At 39.6% G+C, this 14145-nt stretch overlaps 1 protein-coding gene across 1 annotated transcript in view; it reads left to right on the top strand.

Moving 5' to 3' along the window:
• Window positions 1–14145, top strand: part of SYNE1 (spectrin repeat containing nuclear envelope protein 1) — a 994076-nt gene that overhangs the window by 531681 nt on the left and 448250 nt on the right. Inside the window, exon 63 of the mRNA XM_033936910.1 lies at window positions 3328–3492. Coding sequence (XP_033792801.1) covers window positions 3328–3492 — 165 coding nt within the window. The remainder of the gene's footprint in view (window positions 1–3327; window positions 3493–14145) is intronic.

Below are 14145 nucleotides of genomic sequence, written 5' to 3'. Positions count from 1 at the left end.
TACAATTCGAGTGACCCCGCAAATAATAGATTTTATTCGTATTAGGTATCTTGATTTGATTTGTTATCAGAGAATGGCTGCAATATTTGCAACTGCCACAACTTGTATGTCCCATTGATCCAATAAGATCTTGATGTAAAGGATTAATATTGAAAAATTCACCTAAATTCTTACTTCTCTTATACGCAAACATGGGAGTCTCTGAAAACACTGGGTGAAAACTTAGTATATTCCAATGTTTATGTATAATTTTTTGTACATGAGAGATTTTACTAGAGAACGGCAATACACAAGTCATTCTTGAATTAATTTGATCAGACTTATTGCTAGGTAACAATAGCCAATCACGATGAGCGTTCTTGGCCCTTTTATGTGCAACTCTGATACATTGTTCCGGATAGCCTCTATCTCGGAATCGTTGACTCATTGCCCTTGCTTGATGATAGTATTCAATAGATGAAGAACATAAACGTTTCAATCTGAGAAATTGACTATTCGGTATACTATTTTTAAGCTTTTTTGAATGAAAACTTCTGTAGTGGAGAATAGAATTTCTATCAGTGTTTTTTCTGTAAATAGTTGAATGGAAATGGCCAGCTATGAGAGATATTTGAATATCTAAAAAATTTATCTTAGACCTGTCCATATTGGCAGTGAACTTGATATTGCAGTCACATTCATTGAGCTGATTCACAAATAAATCAACTTCCTCCGCAGTGCCTTTCCATATGAAAATAATATCATCAATAAATCTCTTCCAAAATAAAATCTTAGAAAAGAATATTGAATTGTATATGCATTTGTCTTCAAATTGGGCCATAAATAAACATGCCACGGCAGGAGCTACTGTTGCTCCCATGGCAACACCTTTACGTTGTAGATAGTATTGATTCTCATATACTCATATACAAAATAATTATTATTTATCACTAATTTAGCCATGAACATTAAAAGATTAAGTTTATTGCCTACTTGTGATGATTTCAACAAATAATTTTCAATAATTTGTAAAGCTGCTTGTTGGGGTATACTAGTATATAGGGAGGTTATGTCTAATGTAACCAACATAAGATCCTCTGTATTGATAGAAGAAAAATCTAAATCCCGAATTTGTACTAGTAAATCCATAGAGTCTCTAATATAAGAGCGAATGGTCAACATAAATGGCTGTAAATAAAAATCGATATATTGTGATAAAGGTTCTAATAAGGATCCACAACAAGATACTATAGGTCTCCCTGGTGGATTATTATGTGATTTATGTATTTTCGGGAGAAACCTAATCATCGGAACTGAAGGATTTTTACAATATAAATATTTGAATTCTTTAGATGATATAATGCCCTCAGTATTAGCTTGACAAAGAGTGGTATATATGATCCGTTAAAGATCTTTAGTCAAATCATTGTCCAACCGTTGATAGATTGTAGAATCAGAGAGTTGACGTCTAGCCTCTGTATGGTATGCTTCCGTGTCCATAACCACAACTCCTCCCCCTTTATCAGCACGTAAAATTTTTATAGAACTATCATGTGTCAAAGTATTTAAAGCTGTTCTTTGTGCTCGTGTCAAATTATGATGTTGTTTGTGATTAATTGTCTCCATTGCTGCCATATCCCTCAATACCATACCCTCAATTGCTCTAACCAGTATGCCACATCAGGGAGATTGAATTTAAAAAAAACAAAAAAACCAACAACTTCTGCAGGCCCCACAGCCTGAGTCCTGCATAAAATAAGCTGGTGAAATTAGGACATCTTTTGAGCTGTCCTAAATTCACCACTTATCTTATGCGGGCCCCAGCTGAATATCGCTAGTGTCCAGATAAGCCCTGGCTCTTCACTAGCACTGCTCCCTAGCCCACTACTGACTGACCAACATTTTTGGGGCCAGAGCCGATATTCAGCAGCACTACCCAGCTGAATATTGCTGAATAGTACTGCTGAATATTGGTGGTTTAAGAAGTTCAGAGCTATTCTGGCCTGCTAGTTTTTGAAGGTGACTTACTTAGTAGCTGAGTTGGGGGAGGGGGGTTTGCAATGGGGGAGTAATAAAAAAAACTTTTTTTCACTTTTATAGTTGGAGGTATCTATTATTAATGAGACTGAATTAGTTGAAAGGGCAAAGGCTCTTGATGGAAGATGTTGTGTTACTAAAACATAGAAACATGATGGCAGATAAAGGCCAAATGACCAATCTAGTTTGCCCATCTGCAGTAACCATTATCTTTTCCTCTCTCTAAGAGATACCAGGTGCCTATTCCATGCCTTCTTGAATTCAGACACAAGTCTCTGTCTCCACCACTTCCTCCGAGAGACTGTTCCACACATCTACCACCCTTTTTGTAAAACAGTATTTCCTTAGATTACTTCTGAGCCTATCACCTCTTAACTTCATCCTATGCCGTCTCATTCCAGAGCTTCCTTTCAAATGAAAGAGACTCGAATTATGCGCAATTACGCCACGTAGGTATTTAAACATCTCTATCATATCTCCCCTCTCCTGCCTTTCCTCTAAAGTATACATACTGATATCTTTAAGTCTGTCTCCATACGCCTTATGACGAAGACCACACACCATTTTAGTAGTCTTCCTCTGGACTGACTCCATCCTTTTTTTATATCTTTTTGAAGGTGCAGTCTCCAGCACTATACACAATATTCTAAATGAGGTCTCACCAAAGTTTTATACAGAAGCATCAATACCTCCTCTTCCTATGCACCCTAGCATCCTTCTACCTTTAACCGTCACCTTTTCAAACTGTTTGGCCACCTTAATAATCATCACATACAATCAAATATAAACATCACATACAATCACACCTAAACCCCTCTCTTCTGCCGTGCACATAAGTTCTTCGCCCCCTAAACTGTACCTTTCCTTTGGGTTTTTGCAGCGCAAATGCATGACTTTGCATTTCTTAGCATTAAATTTTAGCTGTATGCTCAAACCATGCAACTATACCACATGTTGTTGGTTGGTTGTCAATAAAGACCTACTTTAATTTTTTTTTAAATGAGCAGTTAGAAAGTTGATCCACTGTATAGGGAAGGATCAATAATTGAAATAACTTGTTAGTTTAATCCTATTGCAATTTGCAGATTTCCTGAACTGTATTCAGATATCTGGTTTAAAGAATATAGTTCTGACCAGGCTTATTAACTCCTGTGTATATCTTCCATATCTTCATATTTTTTCAGAATGGTGTCTAATACATTTTCTCCTTCTTAAGCTAAATTCACAAGAAAGTAAAATTCAGAATGATCAATATCCTCATTATTTGTTACACTAGAGACTGATATTGGCAAAACTATTTTTGATTGACAGGAGGCAGTGGCCAAGGCTGAGAAGCTCGTCCAAACACACCAAGAATACCAGCAAGGGCTGAAGGTCTTTGAGGCTTGGTTACAGCAGGAAATAGAAAAACTGGATAGCTTTTCACACCTTGAAGGTGATGTGCAGGCTCATGAAACCTCTCTCCGAGATCTACAGGTAAGTGAGTGACATGACTTTTTTTATCATTTTTTTTTTTTAATTCTTTATTCATTTTCGTATGTTACTGTAAGTTTCGGTTCGTGGCCCCCACAATATTAGGTGGTAGGGGTTAAGTGAAAGGCATACTGACAAACGCTGGTCCAAGATTCAGTTCCCTCACAGATGACTCACCAGGAAGTAGAATAAATGAGCACATAGCCAGAGGTGTTTGCATAAAGAATATATTCTAGAAATAGGCTTACAGAAAAGTAATATTTATAATTATTACAATTAAGCATTACAATTAAATAGAGAGCATAGCAGTTTCCCTGCCTTACAGAGTTCAGAGGCAAAGAGGGACATAGAAGCTTGCAGTTCTAGGAAGAGCCAGAGAGAGAGAAACGGGGGATGGTCTAAGCTTCGTGTTCCATAGATAAAGGGAAGGATAGACAGAGAGAGGGAGAGCCAAGACAGAACCAGAGTGCCAAGCAAAGAGCCAAGAGATAGCTAGATAGAAAGAGAGAGAGAGAGAGGGCCAAGACCCCTCTCCTGATAGCTTGATAGAAAAAGAGATAGACATTGATAGAACAGAGAGCAGGCTTTTATACCTTGGAATCTTATTCTGAATAGAGAAAATATTGTATCTCCCAGTATCTTTCTGTTTAGAACTTGCAAACTGTTTGAAACAATGGCTAATTTAATTGACAAAGGAGGGTGTAATACCTGCAAGCATGGTGATGGGATTAGGTCTCTGGCTTCTTTGTTTCTTGATCTGTGCACTTGGACCTAAGCACCCTCTTAATCAGACATTAACACTTTTTAGCTAGTCATGATTCAATCAGGGAAACTTAAAACCATATCAGGGAAATTTAACAAAGTCTCCCTGCACTAAGGGTCTATCTGCCTTCCTATGCCAGAGTCAGATTGATATAATTTCCCATAGGCCTCTAGGCTGACATCTCCCATACTTTTTTTTTTTTTTATTCTTTGAAATGAAGGCAAGCTTGTGGTACCCTTCTTTAAACAGTCAATCTGCAATTAGCAGATGCTTCTTTTACCTCCAACATTATAGTCGCACGTCCCCTTTGCTGCAGAATCTCCAAGCTATGAAGATAAACAGTTCCCATTATGAGTTCAAACCTCTGTCTTAGGTTGTATAGGCCATCATCTGGGCGGGGATCCCAGTATGCTTATATCTTACCCGTCGTCGAGCGAATGAACGGTGCATAAGGGATGCAGGAAGCTTTTTCAAGAGGTTCAGGTATAAAGGTACCAAGATGTCTTAAGAGAGTATCTAAGTATGGAATATGGGAAAATATTATATCTGACCCTGGTAATGGTAATGCAATAGGCCATGCCAAATTAAAACCAAATTAGAAAGTGTCAGAGAAGATACTGGAAATACATGTATAACAGCCTTAAAAGTTAGAAGGAAGCTTTGTGAGATAAAGAAAAGTACATGTGTTTCACTTTACAGCAAAGGAGAATCATAATAAGAAAAATCATAATAATACATAAGATAATGATAGGGTGAATTAAAACATTAAATACGTGGTTTGCAGTGGGCGAATACCCAAAGAAAAGTTCCCAAACTGAGACATGAGCGTCTCGTAGCAAATTTTGTGCAATCTGTCCATTTAAAAAAGTGATAGTATGATTCACTTCTTTGGAGGTTTTCTTGAGTTGTTCAATGTAAGTATGGAGTTCAGTAAAGTTCAGCAGCTTTTGAAATGTCTTGTTGCCCATACCAAGAGGTAGTGGATGTACAGCATATGAAATAAAGTCTGGAATGTCCATATAATAGGTTAAATAGGTTGAATTGTACAGCAAAGCGTTCTTAGGAAGGTGGCTATATCCGATGAACAGGAAACATTGTGTTGCAGTCAGGGTGCAGGAAGATGAATTAGTCCAGCAGGAACCGGCAGTCTCTTTAAACTGGTGAGATGCACACTTGGGATGAAATGATGTTTGCACAGGATCTGATGTTTGCACAGGATCTGTCAGTCACTGGAAATTAGTGGTATTCACCCTTGAGATGAAATGATGTCTGTGCATACAGGGAGGGATTTGAAAAGAGTCCCAATATCATTCAGCAGCTGTACTCCAGTGTGATCCAAATAAGATAGAAAATGGAGGAGACACCATGTTGCCTGTACTGAATGGAGAGAGAGAGAGAGAGAGAGAGAGAGAGAGAGAGAGAGACCAGTTGCCTGTACTGAATGTGGCAACATGTACATATAACTATTATGGCAATTCAGAGAAACCATAATTCTGTACTGAATGTATATATAAAAAAATTATGTCAGAAATGTGTACTAAATCTAGTGAGGAGCATAGAATAAACACGGTATAGATATAGAATAAAACCTTTTCTTAAAAATATAACCCCTAACTAAGCTACATTTAGCATATGCAAATTATAGGGAAAAAAAAGAACATTGCGCAATTGGCTAGTTAAAATAAAAAAAAAAAAATGGGGAAAAGAGCTCTAGAAATGGGCAATGTTATGTATCCTGGGGTACCCCCTAAACTAAAACAAATAGACATAAGACAGACCACATGGCACAGACAACATAAAACACAAATTTTGAGGCGTCCATCTATCAAGTGCTCAGGGCTGAATTTAACTCTGCAAATAAACACATTGTTATAGAGAGAAAAAAAACAGCAAAGATGAACTCCTGAGTAGTACAAATAATGCATATCATAACCATCTCATATTCAGAAAAGGCACGTTCTTTGGAACGTCTCTATCTCTGCAGTGATAAAGAGGAACCTTGGAAAACATTAGAAATATCTTTGTGCCAAAATTGGTCTGGGATGGCTATATATTTGCTGCTAAGAAAAAGAAAAAAAAAAACATTTTAAATTGGCAGAATCCTCAAGGTCACTTCAAACAAACTTTGTCCATGTTCCATTCAGGCCGACCTGGACCACATGTCTGCCACCTGGGTCCCACTGCACTCGGAGGAATGGGCACTGCGGTGCAGAAGTCAGGTGCAGGCTAGATTTGTCTTCTTTTGTCTGCACTGTCGTGTCCTGGCATTCAGAGGCAAGGGGCAAATTCCAAAAATCATTAGTCATGTCTAGGACAGAGAAAAATGCACATTTAGGGTTAAATTTCACAGTAATGTCACAGCAAGAGGCAGCCACTGGCACTACAGGCTTTGAAATCTTAGTTAGGGCCCGAGAGTCTATAGTGAGCCTACTGGAGCTCCCTGGAGAGCCACATGCTAAACAGATAGGTCCACTCAGACCCCTCTCCTCCATCTTAGGCACCAGTTCTGATGCTGGAGGAAGTACTGGATGCTGTCTTTGTGGTTCAGGATCTTTGCCCTCAAACAAAATTTCTGTGTACCTTTTCCCACAATCTTGTGCCCAAATTGAAAGATCTGCAGCCTCTGAGTGAGTTACACGACGATCATGCTTCTGCATTAGCATGCTACACTGTGTGGCTAATTGCACAAGAATAACCTCATGAACCAAAGGTTTAGAAGCATTAGGAATTCCTGAACCTAATACAAGACCAGCCACTTCAACTATTTCTTTGCCTGTATTCTCACTCATGCTGGCAGTAGTTTCTACAATGTCTTTCATTTGTTCCTTTTGTGGGATAGACACACACTTTGAAGCTTTGTCAATTAGACCCTGAATCTCACAAATTTCCATATTTTTCTGATCTCCAGTAGGAGGCGCTCTATCTGTAAAACTGATTCTGGCCCCTGTATCAATTAAAGTTAATTTATCCTGACCCTCTATGGTAGTATTAACATTGGGGCGGCCGCAAGTGTCCAAAATCAAAGGTGCCACATACCTCAAGCTGAATTCTGAGTCTGACATCTTTCCCTTATCCTGCGTCTCCAAAAGTGAGTCCACAGGTAAGCGAAAGGAGTCTGGCTGAGCTGTGAAGGCCTGAGTCACCTTGGCATTCGGACAAAGAGAGTCAGGACATCCCTATGGACTAGCACTGTTGTTCCTAGCTGTCAAATCACTTTTTACCCTGTCCAATTCTATCTGCATTGTGTGCCGATCCTGTTCCCATTTCATCTTCTCTTTTTCTAATGCTTCTGTCTGTGCTCTGAGCTCATGGAAAGGAATGTAAGTGGAGGCATTTCTGTAACTACCTCTGACATGCCCTCTATTTCCTGTGTGTGGTGTGCTCTTGTATTGGGGTGCTCTCTCAGCACACCACCTTCTAGCTTCTGATACTGAAATAATTTGAGCTGGCTGGGTATTCCACACAGACCCAATCCTGAGCAGTAAAGTGTCAAAAGGCGTAGTTTTAGGGTCCTCTGAGAACAACAGAAGGTGTTTAGTAATCTCGGGAGGTAATAATTCTAATAGGAATTCTTTATGTTCTCTCTGGCCATAATCTGAGGAAATGGGCCAATGTTCATGTTCGTTAAGTACCGCGTTGATTACCCACACTCTATATGCAAACTGCTCTAGTGTATCACTTGGCAGGGGTGAAAGAGTTCTAAGTACTTGCAAAGAGGTGCAGCGAAATAATTGTTCGATGCCCATCTTTACAAATTGGTATGGATGAACAAGAGATCCAAATTTATAGTAATGTGGACCCAGGGCTAGGTGCATAAGCTTATCAAAATCTGCATTGTGCCTTTTGTATTTCCCTAGACCCCAGTGAATCAGTATGTCAATAGCCCATTTGCACCATTCATTTATGTTAAAAGGCATAGGGCCCACTTTCTCCACTATTCTTTCAATGTCACTATCTTTCATATGTCCCTGCAGCACTACAGTTACTGGAGCTGTGTCACTTATAGGGGTACTATTGGTATTGCTCTGGCCTGGTAATGAATTTTCCTCACTTTCGTTTGTCGGTTCTTCTTCCTGTTCTACATCTGTAGCTAGTTTACCCTTTCTCTGACCTGCTACAAAAACTGTGTTCTGTTTCTCTATAAACTGACTACATGGATTATATGGTGATGGTGGCACAGGTGCAGACGGCAGAATCTGTGAGGAGACAGCAATAGCTTGTCCCTGTGAGGCACATTTTGACTTTAATTCTGCCTTGGCCTCTTCTAATTGTTCATTTACAGTTAAAAAGGAATTTGTGGCTTGAACAATTTGGGTTCTTAGCATGGATATATTAATTTGTGCCTCATCTAAGTCTTTGGACAGCTGATGGCACTGATTGTTCAAGTCAGTGTTTTCTTGTCTGATGCTAATAAGTCCTCTACAGAGACCTTGAATGAAAAAGCATTTGCGTTTATCTGTTTTCTTTCTAAACTCCTGAGAATGAGAAACCATTTGTTTCTGAATATCATGCCATGTGTTTTCTGGAAAATTACCCTCTTATGGACCCCCTTTCTTGTCCAAATATTTGTGTACAATATCTGTGAGTTCTTGAAAATCAAAAGGGTTCATATTTGAGGCTGCAGAAGTCTGCCTTGGTTCGTGGGCCTTGCTCATATATTTCATGAGAGAGAATGGGCTTCTAAATGTCCCTGTCTGTGTGTAGCCTTTGAGATTGAAATGCTCCCACTTATGAAGGAGGGAGACTTTAGTTAATAGGTAGAAAATCGAGGTAAAGCGTGTTAGGCAAGAGTCATTGGCATAAATAATACACTTATGCCTACACTTGCCCCCACTGGTTACTACCTGAAATTTACAGGCAGAAGTTTAGCAGGAAAAAAATATAAGAAGTCTGTTAGAAGAGCAGAGGTGTCAGCTGCCAGTTCCAGTCCAGTGTGCACTGGGCCTTTCACCAGGGCAGAGACTGACAAGAAATAGAATTAAAAGCACAAGGTAAAAAAGTAAAAGTTATTAGTACAGATGTGGCGTGTCTTAATTGAGTGACTGTTTTCACTTTGAACCCTGCTTTTCTTCAGAGCAGCTCAAATATTCTTACATGCAACACCCTAGCAAGCATATAATAGCAAATCATACAATGCAAAGTGGCACAGGTAAACTACAAAGACTTTTGATAGTAAAATCTCACCAAATATAAAACCCAAAATATTACTGAAACTTTTCACAATTGTGTCATCCAGTCTAAAACAATTTAAGGGTTCCAAAAGGACTTTTGATTTCTATCTCACGCTGTCTATCAATCAAAAATAGAAAGTCAATTGATATATAAAATCTCACCAAGTATAAAACCCCACAATATTACTGGAACTTTTCAACAGTGTGTCATCCAGTCTAACGTATAATCAATCTAAGGGTTTTGCAAGGACTTTTGATTTCTATATCACTCTGTCTATACATAATCCTATTGCACAGTGCATAAAAGGAGGAAAAAAAAAAACTTGAATTCTACTTACCCAAATGAAATCATCAGGAAGGACCGAGACAAAGCCCCCAAAATGTCAGGTTGGAGGGGTTATGTTTGACACGGCCTTACAATCCGCGGTCCCGAGTTCAATACCTTCACAGAAGTTTCATTAGGGATAGAATCAAATAAGAAGCACAGCCAGGGGTGATTATATAAAGAATATATTCTAGAAATAGGCTTACAGAAAAGTAATATTTATAATCATTACAATTAAGCATTACAATTAAATAGAGAGCATAGCAGTTTCCCTGCCTTACAGAGTTCAGAGGCAAAGAGGGACATAGAAGCTTGCAGTTCTAGGAAGAGCCAGAGAGAGAGAAACGGGGGATGGTCTAAGCTTCGTGTTCCTTAGATAAAGGGAAGGATAGACAGAGAGAGGGAGAGCCAAGACAGAACCAGAGTGCCAAGCAAAGAGCCAAGAGATAGCTAGATAGAAAGAGAGAGAGAGAGAGGGCCAAGACCCCTCTCTTGATAGCTTGATAGAAAAAGAGATAGACATTGATAGAACAGAGAGCAGGCTTTTATACCTTGGAATCTTATTCTGAATAGAGAAAATATTGTATCTCCCAGTATCTTTCTGTTTAGAACTTGCAAACTGTTTGAAACAATGGTTAATTTAATTGACAAAGGAGGGTGTAATACCTGCAAGCATGGTGATGGGATTAGGTCTCTGGCTTCTTTGTTTCTTGATCTGTGCACTTGGACCTAAGCACCCTCTTAATCAGACATTAACACTTTTTAGCTAGTCATGATTCAATCAGGGAAACTTAAAACCATATCAGGGAAACTTAACACAGTCTCCCTGCACTAAGGGTCTATCTGCCTTCCCATGCCAGAGTCAGATTGATATAATTTCCCATCATTTAAAACTTAAAGATACACACTTGATTAACTCTCATATAAGCATCAAATTTAACATTTCATTACAAATTAAAATTCTATAATATTTTAAATATTATGAAAGAAATCTAACATTTATATCATCCTTATTGAATCTAATAATCCCTCCCCCTCCCTCCCTATTCAATAAATCATAAAATCATCCTTACTGTGAAATTATTGAAATACTCATGTATTATATAATAACAACAAGTAAAACCCACCCTTTTCCCCCCTAATCAAATAACTTAACATGGGAAAAGTTAATCATGACTTTTTTTCTTGAAAATAGATTTGCCACTATGCTGGCTGATCAAACTGTAAAATAAATATTATATTTGCTGATCATTTCCCTGCTAGAACATTATGCTCTTGCACAATGACATGCTACGGTCCTTATTTTAATTATTTATTTATTAGCATTTATGTACCACCTTTTTACAAACTCACCACCTGTTCCTCTGATCCCATCTACTTACCACTATCTCTTCCCCTCTATCTGCTACATCCACAATCTATCATTCTCCATTGCAACTGTGCCCGATGCCTTCAAACATAAGAACATAAGAAGTTGCCTCCGCTGGGTCAGACCAGAAGTCCATCGTGCCCAGCAGTCCGCTCCCGCGGCGGCCCATCAGGTCCATGACCTGTAAGGTAGCTGACGTCTAAGTCCTTTTAATCCCCTTAGCCTTCTCTGTAAGCCCTTACATAACTTATCTCTACCTCTATCTGTATCTCTCAACCCCCGTGTCCTTCAGGAAATTATCCAATCCTTCCTTGAAGCCCGGTAGGGTACTTTGTCCTATTACAACCTCTGGAAGCGCATTCCAGGTGTCCACCACCCTTTGAGTGAAAAAGAATTTCCTGGCTTTGGTTCTAAACCTGTCCCCTTTCAGTTTCGAGTGCCCCCTTGTTCTTGTGGTTCCCAGTAGGCTGAAGAATCTGTCCCTTTCTACCTTCTCTATACCTTTCATGATCTCGAAAGTCTCTATCATGTCTCCTCTGAGTCTCCGCTTTTCCAGGGAGAAGAGCCCCAGCCTTTCCAACCTGTCTGCGTAAGAAAGGTTCTCCTTCCCTTTTACCATTTTCGTTGCTCTCCTCTGAACCCTCTCAAGCATTGCCATGTCCTTCTTGAGGTACAGTGACCAAAATTGGACACAGTACTCCAGATGCGGGCGCACCATCGCGCGATACATCGGCATGATAACTTCCTTCGTCCTGGTTGTAATTCCCCTCTTAATAATACCCTACATTCTTTTTGCTTTCTTTGAGGCTGCTGCACATTGTGCCGTTGATTTCATTGTTGTATCTACCAGCACACCCAAGTCTTTTTCAAGGTTACTTTCCCCTAGCACTGATCCCCCATTTTGTAACTGAACATCGGGTTCTTCTTCCCTAAATGCATGACTTTGCATTTCTCTATATTGAAGTTCATTTGCCCACTCTTCCAGTTTGTTTAGGTCCCTTTGTAGGTTTTCACATTCTTCCGCCGTTCTAACCCTGCTACAGAGTTTGGTGTCATCTACAAACTTTATAACTTCACACTTCGTCCCCGTTTCCAGGTCATTTATGAATACATTGACCAGTAGCGGTCCGAGCACCGACCCCTGTGGAACACCGCTCGTGACCCTTCTCCAGTCCGAGTAGTGGCCCTTCACTCCAGCCCTTTGCTTCCTGCCTGCCAACCAGTGTTTAATCCATCTGTATACGTCCCCTTCCACCTCGTGGTTCCGCAATTTTCTAAGTAGCCGCTTATGAGGTATCTTGTCAAAGGCTTTTTGGAAGTCGAGATAAATTATGTCTATGGGATCCCCTATGTCCATCTGGCTGTTTATCCCTTCAAAGAAGTGCAGTAAGTTTGTTTGGCACGATCTTCCCTTGCAGAAGCCATGTTGGCTCGCTTTCAGTTGTCCATTTTTTTCTATGTGCTCACTGATGCTGTCTTTTATCAATGCTTCTACCATCTTGCCCGGGACTGAAATCAAGCTTACCAGCCTGTAGTTCCTCGGGTCTCCCCTCGCTCCCTTTTTGAAGATAGATGTGACATTCACTATTTTCCAGTCCTCCGGGATCTCCCCAGTTTTCAAGGATAGGTTACAAATGTGTCGTAGTATTCCTGCTATTTCGTTCCTCAGTTCTTTTAGTACCCTAGGGGTGGATTCCATCCAGGCCTGGTGATTTGTCGCTCTTCAATCTATCTATCCGTTTGAGGACATCCTTATGGCTTACCTCTATTTGCAACAGTTTTTCCTCTTGGTCTCCACTTATGATCTCTTCTGGTTCTGGTACATTGGATGTGTCTTCGCTTATGAAGACTGACGAGAAGAACTTGTTTAACCTGTCAGCTATCTCTTTCTCCTCCTTTACCACTCCCTTTCTATCTCCATCATCTAACGGTCCTACTTCCTCTCTCGCCGATTGCTTCCCTTTAACGTCTCTGAAGAAGATTTTGAAGTTTCTTCCGTCCCTCGCCAGCCTGCCATTGTTATACCGCTCCTCAAAAAACCCTTGCTAGACCCAACCTGCCCTTCCAACTATCATCCTGTTTCCTTCCTCCTCTTGTTATCCATGTTACTTGAACATGCCACTGTTATCTTGACTTTCTTTCATCTCAAGCTATCCTTGACCTATTTCAATTGGGTTCTCGCCCTCTTCATTCTACAGAAACTGTCCTTAAGAAAGTCTCCAATGACTTGCTTCTGGCCAAATCCAAAGGCCTCTACTCCATCCTCATCCTTTTTGATCTATCCACAGCTTTTGACACAGTAAATCACCACCTACTCATCGATACACTGTCCTCGCTTAGATTTCAGAGCTCTGTCATCACTTGGTTTTCTTCCTATCTTTCCCATCACACCTGTAGCCTATTATCAGCAGTTCATATAGTCCAAACCACTCTCTTGTAAATCAGGCTGGTATTTTATATTGATTTTATGCTGAATATGAAGTATTTTTTTTTTGTAAGATGTCTGAAATGTCTTTGAAGTACTATTATGTGTGTGCTTTTGTACTTCGCCTTGAAAAAGGTGGATTATAAATAAACAAACCATAAACCATTAATGATGCCTCCAATGTAAAGGTCCCAACCATAATCTCTCATAAATTATGTTCACAGATGTCCAAGAAAAGTTTTCATAGTTGAGAGAAACAACATGAATATATTTTTGTGCTAGAAATTCTTGTCAAAAAACTTTAGCATCAGAAGTGTGGAGGGACATAATAAAAAAATACGTCTTAAGTATGTTTTGGACCTAAGTTGCTAGTCGCCCAAAATCGGCAGTGTCTAAAGTCCATTCTCGAAAAATACGTCCAAAATATTTTTTAATGAGAATCGTCTAATTATACGTCCAGCCATTTGATCGTCCAGACCACTAAGTCATCTATCTTTATACCCCATTCACATCAAAAAATTTGTCCAAGTCAAAAACACCTAGAACAAGACCTTTTGGACGTGGGAGGGGCCATCAAAGTGATGGACTGGACACCCAGACATG

The sequence above is a fragment of the Geotrypetes seraphini genome, chromosome 3 (assembly GCF_902459505.1).
Source record: "Geotrypetes seraphini chromosome 3, aGeoSer1.1, whole genome shotgun sequence".
Classification (NCBI taxonomy): Eukaryota; Metazoa; Chordata; class Amphibia; order Gymnophiona; family Dermophiidae; genus Geotrypetes; species Geotrypetes seraphini.
This window is presented reverse-complemented; position numbering and strand designations above follow the sequence as displayed.